This window comes from Falco naumanni, chromosome 2 (assembly GCF_017639655.2).
Source record: "Falco naumanni isolate bFalNau1 chromosome 2, bFalNau1.pat, whole genome shotgun sequence".
Taxonomy (NCBI): domain Eukaryota; kingdom Metazoa; phylum Chordata; class Aves; order Falconiformes; family Falconidae; genus Falco; species Falco naumanni.
The window spans coordinates 92,197,408-92,224,715 of NC_054055.1; the positions used below are offsets into that span (position 1 = coordinate 92,197,408).

At 39.0% G+C, this 27,308-nt stretch overlaps 1 protein-coding gene across 6 annotated transcripts in view; it reads left to right on the top strand.

The window, feature by feature from the left end:
- SH3KBP1 (SH3 domain containing kinase binding protein 1) overlaps window positions 1–27,308 on the top strand; it is a 234,075-nt gene that overhangs the window by 160,700 nt on the left and 46,067 nt on the right. For all 6 annotated transcript variants that reach the window (XR_005826170.1, XM_040582562.1, XM_040582564.1 and 3 more), the window contains 2 exons: window positions 8,463–8,538; window positions 17,477–17,571. Coding sequence is in view for 5 of the 6 variants with exons in the window: in XM_040582562.1 (XP_040438496.1) it covers window positions 8,463–8,538; window positions 17,477–17,571 (171 nt within the window). In the remaining variant the exon portion in view is untranslated. The remainder of the gene's footprint in view (window positions 1–8,462; window positions 8,539–17,476; window positions 17,572–27,308) is intronic.

The following is a 27,308-nucleotide window of genomic DNA, read 5'->3' on the forward strand; positions in this document are numbered from 1 at the left end:
GTTACAAAAGCCTTTAACATTCAAGTAGGATATATTTGCTGACTACTTGAACATTACTTCCCTCTAAAGCAGTGCTGGCATATAGTAGCCGGTTCCCAGAGAATGGATGTTCGTGAGCAGTTACAGGGCCTCCACCTCTTCGCTGTTGAATTCAGACAACTTGTCTGCTTTGGCCAAACTTGTTAATTATGGTAAGAGTCATGCTGGTGGCTGAAGTTATGTTAATTTTCAAGGAGCTCCAGTGTGATGTAGGCTTTGCTCTTTTGCCTCGTAAGACCAGGATTTTATATGGAGGGGCATCTTTTCTTTGGAGATGTGTTGATTTTGTCTAGGCAGGGAGAATTAAGGTGCAAGTGGTTCGTATGCCTTTTGCAGCGCCTAAATACAGGGGTATTCAACCTTGCTGTAGAAGGGTAAAACCTTTCACGGGGGACATGTTTTTCAAAAGAAAAAAACTATTTATTTATTTACAAAGGTATGCTGTAATTCCAAAGGCCTATGCTCATCCAAGTCCTAAAGTTACCTAGTATAGACATCAGTTGGAAGAACTGCACCTAAGTCTGCTGGAATATGGACTAAGTGTGAAAATGTGTTATTTTCAGATTGTTCAGTGGAAGATAATGTAGCTTGACTACGTGGAAAGAAGCTATAATATGAATTTAAAAAAAAACCTTTGCTTTGTTGTCTGCATTCTGTGAAAGTTTGCCTAACACCCCGCTAAAAAAGTTTTGTGGGTGTGTGCCACGTCTAATCCTGTGGTAAGGGTGGCTATTCTTTATGGAGGTATCATCTGGTATGTAGAGCAGAGTACCTGAGTGTCATTCATATTTCGTTTTTTGAGTGATGTAAAGGCTAGCACTACCGCCACCTTTCCTTGGGTTGCTCTGAGCATAGGCAAAATGTGATATGCTGGCCCTAGGAATTATTAAAGCACACTGAGATGCTCACCATGCTTTCCTGATGAGCTTAACCTGGTATAAATGAGCGCTGCAACTAAGAGTTGCACCTTACCCCTATGGCCATAAATTTTTCTATCCCAGTTCTACCCAAATGTTTGTGCAGCTGTTTAGTGAAGCAGATAACATTAAAACTCTCTTTTGTTCTTCCTTCCCTTCTGCAATACTTTTTAATGTGGATCAATTCCCTCCTCTCCCCTTGCAGATATGCTAATGTTGTGGCAGAGGGGAGAAGTGGTGGTGGGATTCTGCAGCCAAGGGTGGCTCCCCAGGGATGTGGCTGCTTTGGTGGGTGGGCTTTGGTGTTGACCGACCTTTTCCCCCTCTCTTGCTCACAACAAGTGAATTATGAGACACCTGTGTGACACCAATTATGAGACATCCTGTCTCTCTGCTTATACTCAGAGTAAACTAGGAGCAGAAGACTAAAAAGGATTTTGGTTGCCTGTGCTTGTGACATTCTGGTTGTAACTGAGGACTTGATTTGTCCTGGTTTCCTGTCCTATTCTTTCACCTAACCTAGTTTTAAGGAAATTACCCTGTGTTGTGGAGGGAATGCCCTCATGGATGATGTCAGTAGAAATGCATGCAGCTTGGGCAGTTAGGGCTCTCTGTATTAGCTGGACATGCATTGGGCAAATATACCCATCTAGTTGGTATTAAAAAATACTAATAATTATAGTTCAGGAGCATATGGATGCTATTTCTACCAAAGCACAGCTGGGTAAAAGTAGGGACAGAGGAAGAAACTGTTTTAGATGACTGAGGCAATCAAATATGCAGGTGGGTGCTTAATCACAATTTCCCTAAAAAATTTTTGTTTACTCTATAAACGTTCCTTAAAATTCACATTACCCTCTTTGAAGTGCCATGTGGTGACCCTTTTGGAGAAGTGTTAACTCTGTCCTTTTGGGAAACCCCAGGATAGTGATACTTGATCATCCTGTCACAGAAAGAACTTTATGTGGAGTTGAATGTTGGTATCATGGGAAAAACTGTAATCCTGGACATTTCTCTTATTTTCTGTCAGACAGACTAAGGGCATTCTGACATCTGAAAGCCTTTGAGGTTTTTATATTTGGGCTCTTTTTTTTTTTTTTTTTTTTTTTTAAAGGTAGACCAGGTAGGATGGATAAAGGACTTGATGATGTTCCTTAAGCACTTGAAGCATGTTAAAAAAAAAAGAAATTAATTTGGCTCTCCCTGCACACCACCAGCGCTGTCCATAGTCAGTGAGAAAATTTCTTATGCTTCTGTTCATCCAGAGCTGGAAGAATTTAGTGACCATTTCTGCTTTATGAAAAAATGTTCTAACTGTGGTGGTTTGACCTTGGCTGGATGCCAGGGGCACACCGAGCTGCTCTATCACTCCCCTCCTCAGCAGGACAGGGCAGGAGAAAATAAGATGAAAAAAACCCAAAAGCCTTGTGGGTCACCATAAAGGCAGTTTAATAAAGCAGTAGCAAAGGCCACACACAGAAGCAAAGGAAAACAAAAGATGTTCTTCCCTACTTCCCATCAGCAGGTGATGTTCGGCCACTTCCCGGGAAGCCGGGCTTCAGTATGTGTAGCGGTTGCTCTGGAAGACGAATGTTGTAAATAACGAACGCCCCCCTCCCTCCTCCTTTCTCTTAGCTTTTGTTGCTGAGCAGACACCATATGGTATGGAATATCCCTTTGGTCAGTTTGGGTCAGCTGTCCTGGTTGTGTCCCTCCCGAGATCTTGCCCACCCCCAGCCTACTGATGAGGAAGGTTGGAGACACCGCCCTGGTGCCGTGCAAGCACCGCCCAGCAGCAGCCAAACCCCTGGTGTGTTATCAGCACCTTCCTAGCTACCAATGCAAGCACAGCACTGAGGGATGCTATGGGGACAGAACTCCATCTCAGCCAGACCCAATACACTCAGTTACAAAATGGACTGTCAAAACTACATTAAAGAGTACAGCTTTTAAATTGTCACAAATAGTGGCCTTGGATTTGCACATAAACATAGATTAAAAAATTTGCAGGCATATAAACATCATTCAGAAATACTAATTGAATGTTAAAAGGAAGCATTGTGGTTCAGGAAACATGACATGTTTTTCCCCTGACCTAATCACTGAGGTTTAAAGAAATTCTAAAGGTTCTTAAGATACGTAACTGTCTTTTCCTCCCCTCTATGAAATATTAGTGCATATTGTACTATTTTCACTATTCAAACTGACAAATGATGTTAAGCTAAAAACATTAGTGTTTCCAGCTCATACAGCCCATTTTTAATAATTCTTTAGTGTCTGATGTATTCCTTAAGAATATCTTCATTGAGTTACATTTCAAGTAGCAGTTCCAACATATTTTATCTAGGGTAAAGACCTCAATGCACTTTCCAGAATAAATACAGGATATTTTTTTTTTCTGTATTCCTGAGTAAATAAGCTGTTGCTTTGAGAAGCCTGTATTTGTTAAGGGGGAGTCAAAGGATAAATATGTTCCTTTAGTGCAAAGAAGTAAACCAAAATCTTCTGTATGAACCTAGCTGGTGCACAAGTGACAATTCAATTTGAATTTTCATATTAAATGTTATAGAGACACAAGACCTGAATAACAAAAGTAAATGGACAAGTCAGTTTTTCAACAACGGAAAATCCTGAAATTTTTAAATACCCTGAAGAAAGAAACTTAATCACAGGTCTACTTTTCTTCCTCTGGTCAGGGTTGAATAGTTGTAGGGAAGGGCCATAGTGCCTTCAAGTGAGAAAACCTCACTTGTATACTGCCTGTTACATGCTCGGTTCTCTTGTGTTAATCTCTGCTGTTTTAAGGATTGTAGCTGAGCCAAAATACATAATTGAAAGGAAATGAGATTGTTTATATTGTACTGAACCTCATTCACGTGATTTCATGTGCTACCTCAACCACTTTTGTAATCGCTGTTAATTTAGTATCAGAGGAAACTGGTCTGCAGTGATGCTGATTTGCAGTGTACCAAACTGCCACCAAGGCGTCTTCTGCTAACTGAACTTGTTATTTAATGCTAGATTTCCCTTCCGTTGTCTCCATAAAACCAAGCATTAATACTGGCAGGTTGCTGCTAAATCCGTCTCATCCCTCTGAATATCTGTACACCAAATCATGGTCATTATTCGTGCTTTTATCAGCTGTTTCTGCAGCAAGAGGGCACTTCATCCCCTTTCATCTTTAGGGTTCACTTGTCAGGCGATTAGGGGGATTTGTGTCTGACAGCTAAATAATCTAATTATACTCGCCTTGCAGAAATAGTGGGATCAAGGTTCTGCCTGTTCTGTTGATATGTTCTGTTGTGTGTTTGGGAGTCAGCCTAGGCTTGGAGTCAGGAAATATGAACTCTGTTTCCACCACGTGTTTCTTGTGTGACAGGACTAAGCAAGTCAGAGTGATATCTGCAGCGTAATGTAAGTGGAACAAAGCTGACTGCCACCATCTAGAAATGAGATTTATGGTAATCAGCATACTGGAGGAAGATAAAGGGGAACTGAAATTGTACTCTTCAGAAGTGTCTCTGAACCACCAGGCTGGAGATACAGAGGCAGAGGGGATAATGCTGCCCTTTTTGCTGGTGCTGAAACCGCTCTGCAGCCAAGAATTCAAAATATACAGGGCCAGAGAGGAAATGCAGAACCTCACTTGTCTTTGCAGCCTGGTATTAGGACAGTGCTGGGACGGTGTCATTATGGGCATTCTGGTTCATGCTGCGTGTGACTTTTTATTGCAAACATTATTGAAAGAATGATAGATTTGGGTAAATGGAGAGAGAGAGTTCAGGCTGGGAAATGTCAGAACATGCTGGCAGCATTGAAGATCCTGCTCTTGGATTTAGAATGTCTAAATTACCAAAAAGTCCTTCAAGTTCTAAATCTCGTTTTGTGCCTGTGTCCCAAAGGAGTAAGATGTGCTTGCTTTTGGGGAATTCTGAGCCTGATAATTAGGAATGAATTGGGTAAAAGACTAAGTAATGTGTAAGCTGGAGTTGTGTATCAGTATTTTGCAGCATAGATCAACGTGTGTAGAAGGGCTTGGAGGAAAATATTTTCTGAATTTGCCACCTTATGTAAAGGAAGAACAGAGGAGGACAAATAATTATATTGAAATCTTCATTTCAACATAATTAGTGTTCTTTGCTCCCATGTTTCCTTTTTTAAAATGAAGGAGATTTTGATAAATCATGCTGGCCCTTCAACTGGAGAAGACCAAAAGACCCTATAGTAACTAGTCCCTGAGAATAAAGTCTGTGTCATGGAGATGTGTGTTGGATCGGCAGGAATTTTAGTTGGCCTTGCTTGGGTCTCCTAGCCACTAGTATGAGAGAGTATGAGTGATGTAGAGCAGTTGGAGAGCCAGAAGAAAAGTTTCTGGCTCATATGGGAGGAGATGTGTCTGTCTCCCATTTCCCTTTTCTTGTCAGAAAAATTGGTAACTGTGATAATATTATTTGATCTGGGACTCCCAGCACACAGATCTTATCTAAACTTGATGTTTTGTCCTGTTAAAGCAGAACCATCAGATCACAGAGGGTTCAGTGTCTGTTAGAGTGAGGAAAGTTTATCTTGCATGTTTTCTAATGAACAAGTGAGTACTGAATTTGGTTTCATGGAGATGTTTTCAGAAAGTGGTAACAAATGTTTTCCATGCAAATGTATGGATCACTATAGACCAATTGTAAACATAAAAAAATCATAATAAAAAAAAATATCTTGTTTACTACCATTTTACAGTAAGAATAAAACTTCTTGGCAGTGCAGGCCCACCTAAAACTAGATTTGCATGGCTTGGTTTGTGTGTCACCCCTATAAATCCTTCAGTGCAGTCCTCTTACAATTAAAGAATACCAGTTCCACTTGTCTTCTCCTCTCCCTGTCCCACAACAAATTCAGGTGTCCCTCCTCACTGGAGTGGATTCTGCGCAACCCTTATTTAAATTATTTGAATTGCAAATTCTGTATCCTGCTAGTAGATGTAAAGATTCCTTCCTCTCCTCATTGCAGAATTCTGGGACAACTTTGCTTGTTCCACAATAAATGATCTTTGGATCTTGTAGGTCACTATTTAGCACTTTCCATGTGCTACACCAATTTTTGCACTGTCATCTATCATTAAACCTGTCAGGAGTCCGGTTTCTCCTTGCTTTGCTCAAGCTATCTCTATATGTGCAGAAGGAGTTGTGTCTTTAGCCACTTTGCTCCCTGGGCTTTTTACCTTCTCTCCTGAACAAATAGCAACTCATGCAAAGACTGTTTTCTGACTGCTTTCTGACCTGTTCCCTAGCTCCCAACAAAAGAACAGCCTTGTTTGGATGATATTCTCTTTTCTGTTCCCAGAGAGTCAGTTGGTTCCCCACGCTGATTTATCAGCTGCACAGGCATTTGTTCTGAACAAGCAGATGAATGAATGTTTCCAAGCTTCTATAAATCAAGAATACATTGCAGCATGCCCTTCCCACTGGGGTACACCAGTTTCTTCCTCTTTGCTCATGATTCTTCTGCTGTGATTTTTAGCCTGTTAAATTTTAGGGTTTTGTGCGTTTATCTGGGTTTTTGTTTCATGGCATAAGATCAATAATTTATGTATGATAAAGCAGTTACCAACTGCTTTCCTTTAATTAATTGCTATTGAATAACAATTTCATCTTAAAAAAAGAAAAACATCCCTAAATTAAAGGGTTTTTTAATATTCCTTTAGTAAGTATTTCTTTGTGAGTTAACTAGCAGTACAGTTTAGAGTATGTGCTCTCATCATTTTCCAAACCATTTTATCAAGCAAACTGTGAATAAAGGTTTGATCATGAATGAGCATGTACTGGGATATGCAGCTATCTTGAACTGTTCTGTTTGCCTCTGAACCAAAAGCTGTCTTCCTAGTCTTGCTTTCATCTTGAAGGCATTCTGTGCTTTTATGTGTGTGAATGCCCGGTAGCTTCAAATTACTCATTATATCTCTTCAAGTACAATTTTCACTGCTTTCCAGCTAGATCTGAGAGTCAGCTTTTCATCATCATCCTTCTTGACTTTAAGCTTCTTCAGCACAGCCAGGTCATGCTCTTTTCTTAGTTTTGCCCTCCCTGGATTTGCAGGAGTCTGGTATCTGTTTTTCTGTTACCTCCCTAATCACTGCTTCATATAATGCTTTTCATCCCTCATTCCCACCTCAGCAAAGAAGCTGGGAGGTTCTGTGGAGTTTTGTTGGTAATCTCTCTTCACCAGCAGTTCACAAACTCTGGATTGTAAGTGGGAATTGTAAGAGCATCAGGTTAGTTGTTTCTGCTGCCACCTGCAAGTTAAGTACCAACAGAACACTTCTGAGTATTGCAATTCATAGTTTGTCATACTTATCAACACAAATTTGATGATTGTCTTGTGCACAACTCTCAAAACTACCTCTCTTGCAGAGGTGCTCTTTTTGCCAGCCTAAAATCCCTGTGTGTGTATTTTACTCCTTTTCGTAGATAAATTTTGACACAGTTAAGTGTTCAAAATGACTAATATGGAGCTCTTCATATTCTTTATAAATTTTTAAATTTTTCATCTGCTTGAAGTGCTGTACTCCTATTACTTCTCATATTGACCAGTGTTTTCCTCATGATCCCCAAGAGGTCCTCAGTGCCTTCAAGAATAAATCTTAGCTCTCTTGTCTCTTAGCTCTTGCTCAGGTCACTGGAGTACAGAGGAGGTTTTGCATACTTTATGCATACTGTATGTTTATATGTTTATGCATACTTTACCAGAAAAGAGCTAGGGCTTTTAAGTACTTATATCTATATAAACAAGTAATAGTTACACTTCTGTCCTCAACTACACATGTCTGAAGTTTTAAAGCTAGACAGGTTTCTTGATAGGGAGAAAAGGGGTTACCGTGCATGTAGTAATTGGTGAAGGTACATGAAGGTGAGTATCACCAATCTTACTGTCTTTTGTTGAGGGCAGTTAATGTTTTTTATTGTTCTTTCATCTTACCCGTCTGAGGCTGATTATTGCTTATTTTAGTACTCCTCTGTAGTTATTTTTACTCAAAATAAATAAAAAAACATTTAAAGGGATGTTGTCAACTTAAAAATCACAGTCAATCTGGAATGACTGAGATCAGTTGTCCTTGTATGGACAGAAGTCAAGGGTTTCCCCACCACCCCCCTTCCAGTTTTACTTTTGGTACTGAATAGCACCTTTCCTTAAGTAATTTCATCACATGTTCAGTCTGTCAATTAAATTTTTGTGAGTCTTCCCTGAAACTGTGGTAAGGAGTTATTGTGTAAAAATGTTACCAAGCATTTTTTTAAAAGGGAAAATTTGAAGACTGCATTTCTATGAATTCTTTATCATTACAAAAAATATGAAAACTCCACAGACAAACCTATATATAGTTTAATTTGTCTCTGTTTCTTTACTGTCCTTTTTCTGCTCCTGTATTTTGTATTTCATTTACAATTTTTTATGTTGTCCAACTTTTAACTGAACCTGAAAATTTTAAAGGAGAATGTTATTTTTTTTTTACAGAGTGTTGGGAAGAAAATACCTCCAGCCACAGCAACTCAGGAGCCAACAAAAATAGAAGTGGACAGCAGAACAAAAAGTAGGTTTCATAGTTTTTTCTTATTTGCACTTTGTGCTATTAAGCCTCTTACAAGCAAGCTGAACACTTTTCTGTGGTTTTGGCTAAAAGGGTGTCCTATATATATGAAAAGCAAGGGTGCAGATAGGTATGTTTAGGATAAACTTTGAGTAGCCAGTACATAGACAGAATGCTTTGTTTCACAGAATCATCTGAATTGTTTTTGCTCTGATAATCCTACCTCGAGTTTTCTGCTACCAGAAATCAAATTAAATTACGTGATCAGCTTTCAGCCTTGAGGGTACTTCAGAATTAATCAGAGTTGAATAAGATCCAACTTCAGTCTGTAACTCCTAGGTAGGCCATAGAAAAATATCTGGTTGTGAGTGGGCCTTTGCTTTTTTTCCTCTTTTTTCTTTCCTTATGTAGCAGAAATAATCTGTGTGGGTGGTATAGTTTGTATGAGAAATGAACAGTGTCCAAGAACATCAGTTCTGGTTTTGTCATTTCAATGCTTAGTAAACAAAAAGCAATAATTAAATCATTTAGGCCGGTCTCAGTGCTGTTCTAAGGAGGCATATATAACTAGCTTACCAAATAACTTAGGTATATATTCCTCATCCTTCGATTCTGTTTATATAAAGTTACAACTAAATGTTATGGATGCTGGTAGAAAAGAATAAGAAGGAAGATAACATAGCCATACCTTAGAAAAGAAATTTGACTATAATATAAAGTGTTGAGTTTTGAAGTCTTGCACAGGCCTTCTCCTTCCCTGATGTGTTTATCCTTTTAGAGAGTTAGCAGATAACATTGTCTGTCAGAACTGAAACACAGACAGACATAGGAAGACAAGCATCTGGAGCAGCAGAGCAGGGCCCTCTGAGAGAAGTGTATGGTTATAACCTGTTTTACCACGTTTTCAGCTCAGAGTTGCAAAAGCAGCTTAAAACAGCTTTTGGTGAGTTGTTGTCCATTAGCTGCACCACACTAATTGACTTGCTGCATCCTGTTACCTTGTTCCCCTTGTGCCACTAGGGTGTTAATGGGAAGTTCTGCAAGAACTCGGTTGCCCTGAGGAAGTGAGAACTTGAAATACTGAAAAATGTTCAAACTGGTAGTGTAGAGCAGGGCTTCTGAACCGATGTGTTTTGGAATTACCTTTCCCAACCTGCAGCTTGAGCAGGTTATGCCGGCCTGAGTGCAGGTGCTATCAGAAGGTGTGTCCCGTGGGCTTTCCCCCCTGCAGCAATAACCCTTGTGTGGTAAGCCAGGCTGGGAGACAGCTGCCTCTTTCTACATCAGCTCATACTTCTGACGGCTGAAGCTGCTCACTGAATTGCATCCCAGGGTACTGGGGTTTTGTATTTTCACCACTTACAAACGAATGTGGAAACCTTCTGAATGATGGTTAGAGAACTGTACCTTCTACAGTGACACATTGGGCTCTGGTTGACACAGAGACATTTCTCCATCAACACTTTTGGGCTCTGGCTAGTTCTTCTTTCAGCTTTTTGTTATTTTCTTTGAATATGCCTTTTTGGTCAGAAAATCCCTGTTCTGTTGCTGTCTGTTTTCACCATGGCTGTGTGCAAACATCATTCAACATACCTTTTGCCAGAATTTGTGAGAAGGATGGGCTGCTTATTTGTGCAGTGTCGTTGCATGTTTCTATGAATTTTACCTAACCTTTATTATTTAGGACATTCTATCTTTCCCAGAATCTCTGGGGCCTCAGTAGAATTTTTGGCATCTCTGTTCTTGCTTGAGAAAGAGAAGCACATGTAGAAAAATCTGATATAATGTAATTATATATAATTGTCTTAGCCAAAAATGGCATCACAGGAGATACTTCTCAATCAGTTGAAGTTGTCCTTCATTTAAATTGAAAAACCTTTTAGTGAAAATGAAACATAATTCAGTGTGGTTTGTTTTTTTTATAAGGTGGAGGAATAATTTGTTCATAATACAGTTAATGTCTGATAGTCAGACATGAGGAGTATGGTAAATGTTCTGATTGCAGTGTCCAGCATAAAATAATTATTAATTCCACCTTGGACCTCAGCTAATTTCATTGTTGCCTGGGGTGATAGTGTTCCAGTCTTCTTTGGAGTCTTTAATTGCTGAACAGATACTGTGCCATTGTCCAAAGAAGTAGCAAGAAACAGAAGATCTGTAGATCAAGCTCGGTATGGAGAGGGGGCTTTTGGATATATGATTTAGATTCCGTTGGGGTTACTGCTGGAGCTGTATGCTGCAAGCAAGAGAGAGATTATGTTGGCAGAGGAATAATACAATTTTTCATCTTCCCCTGTTTCTTTCCATGACTGACACTGTTATTGCTTGGTCTCAACTGGATTTAAAAAGTAGTTGCACTGTGAAAGCCCGCTGAGAGAGGAAACAGTGAGCATCTTCCCTCTGCTGACAGGGGCTTCAGCATGGAGTGGTGGTTGCTCTCTCTTCCTACATCTTGAATTGGGTCTGCTTTTTTTTGTAGTTTTTCTGATGCGATAGGGCAGTGATTTGCAGCAAGGCACTTCATGTGCTTACTGTTTGCTCTTAGTACATGCAAGATGGCCTAAGTTCTGCAATGGGAGTTGGTCAGAGCAAGAGACAGAGAAGTATGTTCTGTAGGTGCATCTCCTAGCCATATGCTATGAACATCTCCCTAAAAAGTGGGCTTAAGATTTTGGAGGATAAATAGATGACTCTTCAGGGCCAAAGAGGACTTTTTGCTCAAAGGGAGAGCACAGTGGAAGTACAAATCCTTACAGAGTGTGAGTGGTCCCTTGGAAAACATCACTAACCTTTCAAGAATGAAAGAATGCATCTTTGAAGAGAAGAGGGGAGAGCTGTTTGGTTTAGATTTTTGGATGCCTAGACTTATAGGAGAATTATTCTGCTGTTGAATTTTCATATCTCTTACATAGCTGGGATGGCACATGCATGTGTGTGCATTTATAATTGTGCCTCTGGAGTGAGAAATACTGTTTTTTCTATGAAGTAGCTTGCTTTTAGTTTAAGTGGCTAGCAGTGAAAACACTATATTGTAGAACATATATATACATTTTTAAGTAGCTCTGTTGGATTCTGAAATTCAGCAAAGCAAAAACATCCGCAATGACTGAAAGAGCTATTATAGATTACTGCAACTGCAAAAATGGAGTATAAATAAGCAAACAACAAAACAGCAAAGGCAGTAGTAAGTCACAGAATGCACTGACCATGGCACTTAATTTCATTACTCCACTCACTGACTGATTACAATTTGTGTTAAACTATTGCATAGGAATACCAGAATCCTGGCAAACAATTAGTCTTTTTGCATGATGGCAGAAGGTACAAGTAGTAGCTGAATCTGGATTAATGAGGCCCTAATTAATACTGTTTCTGGGTTTTTGGTTTGATGAGGTGGTGTTTTGACAGTTTACATCTCCTGAAATTCTGTGAAAATATTTATTAGTGCAGTCCATTTGGGAGTCTGGAGTGTAGCAATTAATAGTAAACCGAAATTTTACTGAATGTAGTCTTAAGATTTTTTTCATCTGCTTTATGGTTTTGGTAACAGTGAAGTAATTTTTCACTAGATTTTATATATTTTGAGGCTGTACCAAACAGGCCATATTTTGAGCTTGGAACAGACTGTGGGACATAAGATGCTGAACAAAGATGCATGTGAACTACCCCCATAAAACATCGTGTTCTTCTTAGAGGATCACCCCTTTATAGTGTTTAGGATGGTCCTGAGACTTTTTCCTCAGTGAAGTGTGGGCAGTGACAGACCACGTGTGATAAATACCTAGTTCTTTGCTGCATTTTCTTCCTACTTCTGAGTTACGAGAATTATGCTGGGAAGGGGAATCACATGTCACCCTGGGCTCTTGGTCTGTCAGGGAAGCTAGCGATGTCTTTGTTCTTCCTTCTGAAGGACAGGACTAGGAGGGAGGTGGGCAGAGGAGATGCTTTTTGTTGTGTTGTCATTGTATCTAGTCTAGTTGGAACAGTACGGTTCAAAAATCACAGGATGTAGCTGAGGATACATATTTTCAAATGGGATTATACCTAGCCCAAGCCCCCTTGGTTCAGAATATGTTCTGAACAAGCTAAACATCCTGCATTAGCTCCAGCCTGTTTGAGTTGCAAGATACACTGTAAGGTTGATGTGGTCACTCGGTTCCCTGAGCAATGCCTGTTGTCTGTGGCGGATTGTTCTCCTTTGCTTGGGAGGCACTGCGAGTCTTCAGGGAGAGACTCTGGCCTGACAGAGTGTATTATTGTTGAATTAATAAATGAGAACTGAAAAGTTAATTAACATCATCTTTTCTCCTCCCTTACTGTTTCCAAGATGTCTGCTGTTGGGGGTTTATTAGGAGGTATATATTTAAGATGTCTTCAGGTCAGAGTCAAAAAGCAAGGCTTCTGGAAGAACCATCTGTGATGTATAAACCCAGCCTTGAATGTCAAATGTAAAAATTAGATTTATCATCTACAGTTGAGATGCTTGCTATTGATATCTTAGTTTGAAGCTTTAATTTGGCTTAAGCCTATTTACCAGGCTTGGAGTAGGTTATATTATTTTGACTGTTAGTTTTGTAGTGCTTTTTTTCACTTGCAAACCCCCCAAATTCGGCAAGTTCTAGTGTAGTCTCTAAGTGCTGTGTCTGAAATCAGTGTTTCCTTTTATCTTTTTTTTCCTTCCTATCTAAACATAACTGTTGAAATTAAGTGCTTCTGCATCCTCTTGCAATATTGTGCTGTGCTGAGTAAGGACAAGTTTAGTACCAAAGTGACATACCTATTAGATTCTTCTCTGCTTTTATTAATCTTATTTTAAAGGTTCATATTATTTTGAGTCCTGTTGGCTTTGCTTTTACTTACTTAAGTCACATTGGTCTACCATTCCCTTAGGAGAAGTTTGAAAGCTGATTTTGTCAAGTCATTTACATTGTTCCAAACCCATCATGTTTTGGAGACGTAGCTCTGTTGCAGTATGATCCACAGGGTCCTTGTTAGACAGAGGAATGTATTGATTTAGTGCAGGTCAGTGTGAATTGCACTCAAGGAGTCCACACTTCTGCTATACATAAAACAATATTTTTTCCATGGCTGTGCCTTCACTCTGTGTTCTTGCACTAGCCTTCAGAGCACGGGAAGCTGTGACCCTCCCCCACTTCCCTCTTGTGCCTCCCACAAAATTGTCTCTTGGCTCTTTATGAACTGTATCAGCATTTGGCTAAGTTTAAGATCTGGGTTTTCACATTTTTCTCTAGTTTAATTCCTTGTTTCTCTGTAAAAAAAAAAAAGAAAGAAAGAAGGGTAAGAACTTGGTGGGGAGGGCAGACAGGTCATGGGAGGACAGAGTTCTTGACATAAAAACTAGAAGGCAAAGATGTGTATCCATTTGCTATGAGTGAAAGGACTGTGAGTTCATGGGTTAAGTCTTGCTGCTTTTGACAACCGCTTACTGTGAGATCCACATTGACACTTAACTTTTAAAGGAAACGTTCTTAAAAATAATAAAAAAAAAAAGAGAGGACTTACTTTTCTGATTATCAACTGACTTTTTCAGATGCTGAAACCATAGCCACTCTTGTCCGTTGGGAGCTTCATCTTGAAAGATGATTCAAATTCAGTCTTCAAATAGTAAGGGGGAGATGAGGTAGGATGACCTGTTACAGGCCTCAGGAGACACGAGCTCCCTGGACACTTGCTGTTCAAAGCATTATTTAATCTGAAACACACGGGATTCATCCACACCTTGAGCAAGAGCTGCACCACTGATGTCCTTTCAGAACAGTGCTGTTACTGTGGTGTAGTGGCTGTTCTTCTCTGTCGATTAGCTGTGCATTGTGCTTATCTTCCCACCTAATCTGGAGATTATACTGTTATTGAACAGAGGAATAATTTATGTACATGAGAATGGGCGTTCAGGAATGATCTTTCTTGGGCCCAGGTGGTTTTTGCCTCTGAGAACCCAGCCTGGCTTCTGTTCCATATCCGAAAAAAGAAGTGCTAAGCCTGTCTCCAGAAACATAGACTTCCCTGAGTGTGCAGCACTCACCTTCTGTAGTACAGTATTATATCTACATCGCCTCTGTACTAATTCACTGAATTTACTGTTTAGCAAAGCTGATTTTCAGGATGTGGATACTCTAGCATAGGGCACACACCCCCACCCCCCACCCCACCCCCAATTTTTTAAGATAGTGTACACACTGAAGTGTAAAAATGTGCTGAATCTCACGTTTTATCTTAGATGCTCTCTGCATCTACCTGACCTAAGTCAGTATGTGTCAACTTTCCACCAGCTTTTATATAAAATGTTATTATACTGTCTTGAAGACAAAGACAGTGAGCAGGTGAAACATCCTAGCCAAGTCCATGAAGAGAGATCCAAACTGTTCCTCCATAACGCAGTAAAATAGCAGTTAGACACCCCTTTCGTCCTCTTGAAATCTGAATCGTGACCTCGTGGCGCTCACATACCTAGTTGTTTGACAATGTTACCAAATGTTTATTTAACAGTGTTCCCTGCTCTCAGAACCAGGGAGAGTGATTTATTTTTTTTCCTTGCTCATGTTTTTGTCAAAGTCATGTTCATTGTCTTCACCTGACTTGTTTATTCAGAGACATCAGAAGGGGGTATGGTGGGTTGACCCCAGTCAGCAGCTAAGGTCCACCCAGCCACTTGCTCCCCTATAGGGGAGAGAAAAGGGGGAGAAAAAGCAAGAAAACTCATTAATAATGACAGTTTAATAGGTGAATGAAAGAGGAAAAAAAAGAGGCGATGCAAAGGCAATCAATTACCACCCACCACGAGTGGACCAGTGCCCAGCCAGTCTCCAAGCAATAGCTACCTCCCAGACCAACACCCCCCAAGCCCACCCTTTTCTGTTGCTGAGTGGGGGTTATATGGCATGGAGTATGCCTTTGCCCACCTTGGGTCAGCTGTGCTGGCTGTGTACCCTTCCAGCTTCTTGCCCACCCCTGGCCTACTTGCAGGGGTCCGGAATGGGGAAAAGGAGAAAAGATGAAGCCTTGGTGCCATGCAGGTACTGCTCAGCAATAGCCAAAGCACTGAGTGGTGTGTTACCGGTGCTGTTGTAGTCACAAATCCAAAACACAGCACATGTGGGCTGCTGTGAAGAAAATTAACTCCTTCCCAGCCAGACCTAGTACGGGGCAAGGCCAGAAAACCAACTGCTAATGATCATGGATAAATTTAAATTTTTGTGTTCAGGAAAATAAATCTGTGAAGCCTAAGAAATTCTTGTTTACTTGAACCAGTGCCACATAAAATACATGCCATTTACGAGTGGCAGTGTGTGAACTGGAGAAGAGCTTTCCTCTTCCCCATTAGTACTGTTTCATTTCTCAGGCTGGTGGTGCTTACAGACAGCAACCCTTGACATGCACGTGTGTTGGCTGCTTATTTGAGGCTGATCTTCACGTCACTAAACTTCAGCAGCTGGCATGCAGCTTCTGAGTCAAAGCCCCAAGCTTCAGTATAGCCACGTGAATTTGGTGTCTGTGCTCCAGTGGGTCCCAGTGGAGATCTGTCACTGCTATCCAGGGAGTTCGGAGTGGGATTCAGCTGATCAAACGTAGGTGTCTGCCCTTGGGGTGAAAAGCAACTTTCAAGGCTTCCCTCACTTTACAGTTGATGGTGTTCAAGTCACTAGGCACTGAGATTGCCAGTTCTAACATCAGGTGCCTGAATCTAAATCCAGATACCAGGCCCAGCCCTGGGGGCTGGCATCAGTAGCCTACACATGGAGGAGGTACTGCAGGGTATTTTGGCTTGCTTCCAGAGGGGCCTGGCTCTTCCGTAGGTAGTGCATCATATCTGCCAACGGCGTGAGTGTCTTACGTACACACAACTGTCTGAAGTGACACTTAGTGTCTGGGCAGCTGAACTGACCCCCCGGTGGAGCCTCAAATACCGTGCAGGTTCTCTTTGTAGTAAGTATAAAGAAATAAGTCCTGTTGTTTAAAATTAATTCAGGTTTCTGTGGCCTGCAAGTACCGGTTTCTCTGCATCCAACATGACAGTTGACTAGATGCAGAAGTCATCAAAACTGAGACATTTAAATTTAGGTGAAGACTTCTACAAGGTCACATGCCCTTCTACAACAGGTCCAGTGATTTCTCTGTGTTTCTTTGGTCTTTTTAAACCTTCTGTCTTAGAATATCACCTATTTTTATACATTATTTAACAGCTGGAATACATACTCCCTTTTTATTTGTAAGGCACATTGACATACTTGTCTGTTGCACAGAAACAAGTTGTAAGTAACTGCTTTTCATGACAACTGCTCTTTATGATTTCTGAGTAGGAGTGCTGGCTCTGGTATTTTCCAGATGAAAGTTGAGATGATTCCCTTATTTATAGACAGTAAAGGGAAAAGGGAAGAGGAGACTTCAGACTAATATTCAAAACTCTTCTTTTATGCTGAGTGTGCAGAAGGTTTTGTTATGATATGTGTTTACATTTATTAATGTATTATTTATTATTTTATCATCTTTATAAATTCAGAAATAGCTGCTTTTTTGCATACCAGGGGATAGATAAGCTGTGTCAAGCTACTGGGTCCTTTATGCTTCCAATTTATGTGATCTGGTAGGAGGCCATGCCAGTGGAATTATTGGAAGTAAGTGTCAGACACAGGCTTACTCTAGGGGAAATAGTTTGTGGCAGGTTGCTGTCTGGAGCAATATCATTTGAGATAATGGTTCTAGGGGCTACAGAGCCAACTCCCTAGATGACGTGTGTGGGAATGCTTATCAGTATGCAATTTTTAAAATATTTCATACTGTTTATGAAGGTCTAAAATACAAGGAAAAACATGGCAAGAAAATAAAGCAGCTCAAAGCGACACAGAACATTTAATAAAGAATTTTACCCTTGGATAAGCGGTTGTTATAAAGTGATAATTTATCATGATGTTCTTCCTTTCAGCCAAGGAATATTGCAAAGTGATATTTCCCTATGAAGCACAGAATGATGATGAACTCACAATCCGAGAAGGTGATGTCGTCACACTTATCAGTAAGGTAAAAGCAATATTTTCTCCTATAATTGGGGATCTGGTTTTTAAAATCAGCATCACTTAATTGCTGTAAAATCCCTGTTTGTGCTTTTGACAGTGTCCTTCCTAAAACAATGCTAGTTTGACAATGAAACATTACATAAACTTCAGAGAGCCTTACGTCTCCCTTCCTCTTGTGCTTTAGAGCCTTACCTTGATAACGTTAAGAATAGCAGACGTGTACTCTTGAGTTTACAATTTGAATCAGTTTAATTTGAATCTGCTGGCAGATCTACATAAATTGTAGATTGATCCCTGGAACAAACATAAAAGCCTAGAGAACAAACTGGAAGACTCAAGAAAGCAACAGCTTTGAACATCTCTGTTAGATGTGTGAGTGATCTTTCTTGTAGGAATTGTGAATTAGATTTTTTGGGTTAGATGGAGATAATGTGCCTAAGTTAGCTTAATGAACTAAACACTTACTTAAAATGTAGTCACTCACAGAAAAAGATGATAAAACAGAAAGTAAATTAAATAATTATAGATCTGTGTTCTTTTCTTTAAAATACTTGAAGTGATTCGAGATTAGAAATGAAAAGCTAGTGCCAGGATTTATACTAAATCTCCAAAAATTATACAGTAAGATGGTGAGGAAATGGTTGGTTCTCTTTTAGGAGAGCTATGTACCGTGTTACAAAGAACAGCTTATAGTTTAAGTGCACTTAATTTCCTGCTCTTGTTTAAAGACTTCACAGTTTGTTCAAGTGTTTTTGACTGCTGGACATAAGTATTTGGGGGAAAAAAAGCTACAAACTAGAAAAGGATGTGGATTTTTCCTGATGTAGATGAATTGTAAAGATGTGCATAATAGTGCTGTTGTTGTTTGTGCTTACATGAAAGTAAAAGAATGAATTCTGTAATTGGTAAGTTTCAAATTCTGTAATTGGTATGTTTCATAAGAAATTGTTACTTGACTGAGCAATTTGGCACCTGAGTGGAAAAAACTCAAAAACTTTGGGAAGTACACCTGGGGCAGCATTGACTATATACTAAACCATTTGCTATCCTAGAGGACATCTTTGTCCTGACGAATCTATGTGTGTAACCAAGGAAAAATTAGCAGACATCTGGTAGGAAGAGAATCGGCAAATTTAGAAAATAGTGTACATTAAATATCCTTTGATGACTTGCCCTCAATGACTTTTTTGTTTAACTTGTCTTGAAAACTGTTTGGCTTTACCTGATTTAGAATGTTCTTGTGTGAGTATTTAACAGTGTCTCTGATCATGGAAATGGCCTTTAAGACATTGCTCCTGTTAGCTTTATGCTTTATTGACCGGGTTGATTTAACTCTCTGAGATGGCTAGACTCCAGGTGGAGCTGTGTTCTTCAGCATACATAGATAAAGAGACAATTATTGTACTGAGGTTTCAGTGTGAGTTTTCATTTGCTTGCTTTTTCCCATTTTCTTTTTCCTGCTGCCTCTGCCCCCACAATGGAGGATATTTGTCTTTTATAACAACTGAGGTGATGATTTCACTGAATTGATCTGTTTTCACAACCATGCAGTGCGAAGTTAGTCAGTATATTCTGTAGTATATCCCCCTGACTTCCTACTTTCCAGCTTGATATTTTCTGGATATCACTGCAGATATTTTATTCAGTTTTCTTCTTTTTTTCTGTGGTATGTCACATATCTATGAACAATTACATAAAACCATGCCTCTGGAGAGTGGGGGATATCAATGCAAAAAGGCTAGGCATTTCTGCACGGATACTTTTTTTATGCTGTGTCTGAACTAATCTGAATTACTGAAGAAGCAGTGATTAAGAAGGAGTCACTTTGCAGATCCTTTTGTGGTTTGCAGACCTCATTGCAGTCAGACTGGTGGGGCTTTTTCATCTGTTTTTAACAAATAGTTTAAAAATCAGGTGATGTGGAGTCAGTGTCCTTGCTGTAGAGTTCTGAAAACAGTGTGGTTTGCTTCATCCTCTACCATGCAATATAGTAGCTTTATTTTAGTCTGAATCTTCTGAAGCAGATGTTGTTATTTTTCTTTTAGTCAGCAATAACAAAGTCAGCCTCACCTTTCTGCCCACTAATAGCTTCTGCTAGAGAATTGCCTTTTACCTGGAATTCAAATTACCATGCTTAGAGAGTCCTTTCCATGACCAATTAGTGATCCATACTAAGAGGAATTAAACGGAAATGTATGGAGTACTTCAGAAACTATTATCATGATTTTGCTTTGCTATCAGATTACAGAGGTTCTTTTAATCTATTTGCAAGAAATTGTTTTGCAGGGTTTGCTTTCTATGCTGGAGAACTTCGAATTTATTCTTCCCAATTACCTAGACCCAAGGAGAGGAGATTGTTACTTTTTAAAGAGAGAGATGCATGCCCTAGTACTTCCTACAACCACAGATACATTATCATAAAATAATGTACTTTTTTGAAATCACTAAAACCAGAAAGTGATATAAATTCTTGGTATGAAAAGTCCCTCAGTAGGCTATCTATTTTCACACAGTCAGATCTATAGGAATATTGAAGACTCACAATTTTAACTCATACTGAATTTGCATTTAATTGAAAGCAACAGCACTGGTGAGGTTGTGTGGAAGTGGCTGGAGTGAGCAACACAAGAATGGGGGATGAAAGTAAAATACAAGAATCTTAAAAGCATGAAGATGAGATAGCACTTGGTAGGTACTAAGAGGAAGGGGATTATTTTATTTCTATTATTTTTTATTATTTATTAATTTTTTAATTTATTAATTAAATGAGTTAAATGGTAAGTTACTAGGAGAACCTGTGTATTTGTGTATGCACATGTGAGAATATGTGTATGAGGAAGCTGTTAATCTGGTATTCATCTTAAAATGTAAAAACTTTATTTTGTGGAAAGAATTACAAAGGAACAGTGTCAGTACATGCAGAATTCAAAATCACCATTTTAAAAATGCCCCTGCAGATAAAAAGGATAAGATTATATCAGGTTTCTCTCTTTTTCAGCTAAATTAGATATAAAGGTCCCTTTTTCAAGATTAACATATATCTGTCAAATAAAGAACAAACCAATACTTTTTTTGTCATGGCCTTTGCAGAAGCTGTTTCAGGTTCTCACTCTGTTTTGATGGATGTTGTGATCTTGACTCAAAAGCTGGTCAGACCTTTCCTATAAGCTTTTATGGTAATGGAATTTGAATATTGTAGTTTTTTTATGAAATAGCTAAAGAATACTTTGAACGGATTTACTGAATCACAAGTGACTTCTCTAGTGACTTGGGGAATTTGCTGATAAGTTTTACTTAAACACTCAGGTGAGTCAGTAGAGGCTGGTCATTTACAGGTCAGAATGAAATGTATTTTGGGAGATAAAAGGTAAGGTTGGTATTATGCAAGAATGACAGCTAGAAATAATTGCTGATTAAACAGGATATTGAGTCATTTTTTAATTAAATGCATAGGCCTAAATCATGGAAAAGGTACACGAAAGTATAGAGTCCAAACATGTGGTAGTAACAGTTGTTTTCTCATAGGTTAAAATTTTTCCCAATGGCTTTTGCTTTTCCCCAGTGAAGCAAATACCTTTGTAGATACATAGAAAAGGTTTTATTTATTAATTACTGGAAATTAAAGTGGACAAATAGTAGTCCTTTAATTACTTCGTGCAAAATATTTAAAGATGAAAGACCAGAAAATATTGCTCAGAATCCTAAGGAAGGTAAAAACTTCATCTTCAAGGCAATAAAACTGTTGACCTGGTACATTTGCTTTGCAAAAAGAGGTCTAAGAAAAATACTCCTTTGGAAGAAAGAGAACAAAAAGCAAAATACAGTAATTTTACTTGTACAGCTGACTGTTGTGCAATTTGATGATAAGATACATTCATCAACTGAAAAGCTATGAGTGGCAAGAGGCCATGAGATTGACCCTGTAGGTTATCCTTTGTAATGTCAAATATTTATATTTCTTGGGTGATTTTTTTAGTTGTCTTCAAAATGTTCCTGACAGGATTTGGATAAGGACAAGAACACAGAGCACTGTGCAGCTGAAAGAGAGTGGCAAACAGATGTTTTATCGTGCTTAAATATTGATTTTGGAGATTGTATTTATAATAAATAGAGTTGCTTTTAAAGCAACAGAAAATTCACATGACATCTTCAACTGGCATCTTGAAAACCTTTTAGGATTTTTCATTCCAGCACTTCTAGATGTAGGCTAAAAATAGGCTCCTTTCTAGTGTTAATAAACACTCTTTATGCAAACACTAAAATTTCTTAGTAGCTCTAATAAATTATGATTAAATGCATAGGATTCTGGAGATTTCACCAGCGTACAGAAAATGACCTGTGTGAAGAATTGATAGTAATAGCTAAGTAGTTTCAAGGCAAATACATCAACCACACACTGGCAGCTGTGCATTCATTTGAAAGCAGTTTTACTTCTGAGAGTGTGAAAGATTTCATTGTACTGTGTCAACCTACCTGAGCTCTAGGCAATAAAGACTACTTTGTTGCCAGGAATGAAAACAGTCTGGATAAATAAAATAATTAACAGCTTCAAAAATAATTGCAAATTTGAAAAGCTGACTGTAATAGAAGGGTATCCTCACTTGAACCCTTATTATCAGAGTAGGAGTAGTGGAGGGCAGTATCAGTGGCAATTCCGCTAATTCTGAATTTATAAGATGTTGAAATTAATAGGTATTAATATATCAGATGGAATCATAATCTTGTGCCTTGCTCTCTGCATCCTACCGGGCTTTCTCTCAGCCTCCACCACCTACCTGGGTGGCAAAGCCTCTCTTCTCCTGCTACAGGCCAACAGCTGAAGATGTGGCATTGGTGGTAGGATTGTGTTGCACTGAAGTGATGGATGAATATAATAGGGGGTCCTTTCTGATTTTGCAAAGGAGCTTTCATGAGGAGGTGAGTTTCATGGGGGGCATCCAGCGTTCTTGTGGATTCATCAAAACTGAAGGACTAATGAGGTGAAAAAGAAAGTAACAGTGAAGTACAGTCTTCCAAAATCTTGCTGTTGCTTTTCAGATAGAACTGGGAAAATTGATGCATTGGTATCATGAAAGACACAGCAAGGTAATGTCTGTCACTAGTGACTTACATGACAAATTATCTGGTCTAGGTATGTAATGACAATCCACATATTTAATGGCAGTCCAATTTGTAGTGCTTAATTCTGCATTGGGGAAAAAAGAGCCATAAACCTAGTTTCTGAAAGTAAGCGTAATGGCAGTCAGTTTTTGCAAAAATAGTATTTGCTGTTCGTGTTATTGTTAGTAATTTACTGGGAGATTTGCAAGTTTTGTCATTCAAAATGCTGTACATTTAGTGAGTCCCTGCCCAAAACCACTTGCAATCAAGTGGTAAGACAGACAAGTAAGTACAGGTGAGTAGAAGGGTATAAGGAAGCAGTGAGATGCGTTTCAGTCTTGATAGTCACTTTCTTAAAGTCACATTTTCACTATTGTAGGGACACCTTTTTGCATTTGTCCATGTTAGAATATGGGATCTGTCCTTATGTGGAGCACTTAATAATTTTTCCAATTCTTAGGGTTGTCATCAGGCACTTCATTTCACCCTTATTGTATTTATAGACAGTTACCCGACGATGGCCCTTTTGCCAAAACAATTCTCTTGGTTTTCTCTCTTACAACCATCTTTGAATGCTCATCCTGGTGCAGGAGGTAATTGTCCAGAGCACTTTCTTTAGCTGAGCAATTGCCAAGTCGAACTCAGCTGGGTAGGACTGTGAAGGAAAACAGCTGCTCTAATGGATGCAGGAGGCTCCTAAAGGGATGAAATTAGTAAGTGCTATGTACAACAATCTTGCCAGTGAGTTGAGGCCATGAGCAGGGGAAGGAGCAGGGTCTGGATGGTGTGATAGAGGAGGATACTAGTTGATACTTAATTGAACATTTTGCTAGGTTGTGGTGTCACTAGGGTAGAAACCTGTGTGTTGCCTGCATTTGTTTCTATGGGGCTTTTATCATTGCTGATTTTTTCCGTGTGCTTTTAATTGCAAACAGGACACACATATTGTAGAACCGTTGGTTATAGAAGTAGGTGGAGGAATTAGAAGACTTTCAGTTTTTCTTTCAGTATGAGCAAATAGGTACATAGTATCAGTCATTTTTCCATATTAAGATGAAATTTTCAGTATTTTCCCCTCTATGGGTAAAAAACCAAAAGAGTGATAATATTTGAGGTCATTAAAAACAAAGCTAATTGGTCAAGAAAACAGAAATTTGCAAAGCAGAAGTATGGTAGCTTAAGGTTGTCTCTTTTGAAAGAAGGGAAGAAGTTAATCTTATTACATGGTAGTCATTCAGGTAATTTTGTTTTTCCTTGATTGACAGCTAAAAGCTTTTATTTCATTTTTAGAAATGAATTTACTAATCCAACAATACAAAAAAATTAAGTTATGCAGGGGAAAATACAATCTGGTTTAATAAAATATAAAAATAGCTTTCTGTCAGAGCAACGCAGTGAATTTTTGTTGACACTAAATATTTGGTCATGCAGATGCCACTGTTTGGGGTTTTAATACAAGATATTTTGAGCATTTGTAACTTCTGCAACAATCTCACAAACAGAAACTGAAAGGATCAAATAATGTCTAGTTTTAAGAAAGCTTTTGTGACAGCTTTAAGAAAGCTTTTATGATGTTTTGTGTTTAAAGAGTAGCATGTAAGCAATAAAGGCACTTACTGCTTGCCTTTGGAAATAAATAGGTATTTCCCTTAGAGAGAACGGTACCATAAATTGTCTTGGTGCATGCCCTTTTCTCTCCTGCGATAACCATGAATTATTCAACACGTCTTTGGCCAGATCTAATAGCCGTACCTAATTTGCTTTCTGTGTTCCTTGACCCCTACGCTGTGCTTAGCACCAGTTTTTCCCCCAAGACATCCCACCTCCTTAGCTAATTGAGAAACCTGCTCATACCAAAGTTGCTGATTTCATACAAGAAACTGTTTTGCGAAGTGATCGTGCCAAGGGTACAGTTTTACGTGGCTGATGGTAGGTGGCTGCTGAAAGGGACAGTTCTGCTCCTGCCCTTTTGCGTTGCTTCTGGCAACATTGGCCACAGGATGCGCAAGGCCGTGTGAGCAGGAAAGGGTGACAGGAGGAGCAGGATTGCCGAGAGCCTGATTTAGCGGTAGGGTCATTTTGACCTGACCTGAAATGTTCCTTTGAAGGTTTTCACCTAAGGGGAATGGGAAGGTTTGGATTTTTGCTGGGTTTGAAGCCACAGTGCCATGTGGGATGGTAGACAAGAGTAAGTCCTGCAGAATGAGAGAACTTTTTGACATGCTTCTAATGTGTGTGGCAAGTGCATGGGTTAAAACTTGTGTCATTGCATAGAAGCATGAGTGTTTCCTCATATGAGTGATACAAAGCAGTTATATAAAACTTGTGGGGACGCTGATGATCAAATAAATAAATATGTTCATTTTCTAAAATTATTTGATACACTCAGTAAGTTATAGGGAAAACAGACTGTGAGTAATTGTCCTCTAGTTTTTCTTCTTGCCTGAACCTTATCCTTGGCCAAGACTTCTGTTTATAGTATGTTAACACTTGTATCTTGCAGCATTACTCAGCTGCTGCGATTAGCAATGGGGCATTAAGTAAGGTCTGTGTAGAGATAAAGCCTGACTATGTTTAATAAGGTACCAGGTGCAGCTTGCATTTCACTGGTATCTTTAGAAACGTTACTGAAACACTACTGTTTGTGCTGAATGCTTAAATAAACTGTGAAGCCTAAGATCAGTACAGGGGAAAAGGGAGCAGTCAGCACTTGAATATTCTTCCTGTCAGTATATTTATAATACTTTTAAAGTATGCACCGAAGTTCTCTTTTCCTCGTGTTGTTATCCCTGATTGCAGTGCTAAAGCAGTGCCTTCAGAGGAAGGGATTCTTTTGTTCCTGGGAAATCCCAAATTTGAATTTTGATAAATGGAAGTTCATGCCAAGTTATGTAGGTGAAGTGGTAGGATCCCCCATGCATGCAATGCTTCAACAATTACATCATTTGAAAAGAGTTGAGTTTATTTGTAAGTACGTTTAAGACAGCCAGAATAATCTAAAAAGTTGACATATTTTAAGATAAAAAAGGAAAGAATTTTTTTGTGCCCAGTGCTTACAAAAGATATGTCTGAAATGCTGAGGCATCTGGAAAACTGTGATTATTGCTCACAGTGTGGGCTTTAGACTCACTGCTTAGCTTCATCCTTCCTTTTATCCTGAATGTTGGGTTCACCTGCTGGTTTGATGGTATTATATGATGGTATACCCTTTTCAGGGTCAGGAGAACTATTTAAAGGAAAAGTAAAAATACACATATAGTATCAAGTAATTACCAATTGTAATTAGGACCCTGGTCTTAAGATGTCTGTGATCTAACTTGTAATAGCATTAAATAATCCTTCAAATGGTTTGTTTGATGTTTTTATAATTTTTCTAAATAAAAAAAAATCATGTAAATATTATATCTTGGTTTATCAGAAGCATAAATTATGCCTGTTCCTAGCACCACCTTTCATGTTTGTGTTAGCTAATTTAGTTTTGAGTATTAGAGTGCTAGAGTTTTATGACGTGGAACGTATTTATTTCTCCATGATATTCTGCTGACTGAACATTGCAAGTGAACTGAATCCCCAGAAGAGATTGTTTTGTTCAATGAGCAACATGATTATTCCTGTTTGTACAAATATTTCATCAAAGCATTTCAGCTTCATTACTGATTAAACCATTTAGTCACAGAGTGTGAAGTCAAAAGGTTAGATCTAGCCTGAAACAGATTTAACAGACAAAATATATCTGGTCTGCTAGATCCTCTGCTCTAACATCCTGAGTATTGCAGGTTGTTCATTATTCTCAACCAGTTTCTTTTTTGCAGGGCCCAGTAAATTGGGCCAATTCTTGGAACAGACTGTGTCTTCTGGAGAGGTATCTTTTTTGTTGTGCCTTCCAGTAAAAACCACGGTTGGGAAAGGGTAGCGTAACCACAGCTGAAATACTGTCTAATTTCTGACAGTCTCTTCCATTTCCTTCCATACAGTGTTGACATAGTAAATTCTCGGTAGACCCCTGGAGCCTATGGATAAAGGAAATTTACCTGTTTGACTTCTAAAGCTTTAAAAGAGGCAGCAGGTGTTACGAAATGTAAGGTTCCGTATGGCTTGAGTATGATAGTTGAGAGCTGGGAAGAAATCCATGCAGGATTTGGGGCTTCTGGGACATAGGCTGCGGACCTGAGCAGGACAAATCCCTTGGTTAGGGGCCAAAAAGAGCTAGACTGGGAGGTTTCCTCTCATACTTTTCTTTCAGTATTTCATAATCTATGAGTGTTTGCAAGAAAGTGTATGTAAAGGTGTTCTCCAGGACTGCCTCAGAAGATTTAATTTATTGTCTGTCGGTCTCTTTTATCTAAATCACCTTGGATTAGGTGTTTGTTGAGAGATTCATTCTGCCTTAATGCCAGATTTTAAAACTGTGTTTTTGCTGAGGAGTACTTGATTACTAACCAGATGCTTTAAATCTTAATGATTTTCTTCAAAAGTATTTTAACAAATTTTGCACTATACTGTAAGGTCTCAATCCCAGTAACGGAGCTTAATAAGTAACAAATCTTGATCATTTTGAGCAGTCATAGGTAGCACAGGGTGGGTGTAATGTAAGCTTCTGGAGAGATGCCTTCCTTAATTAGTAGGTATTTTACCAAGTTT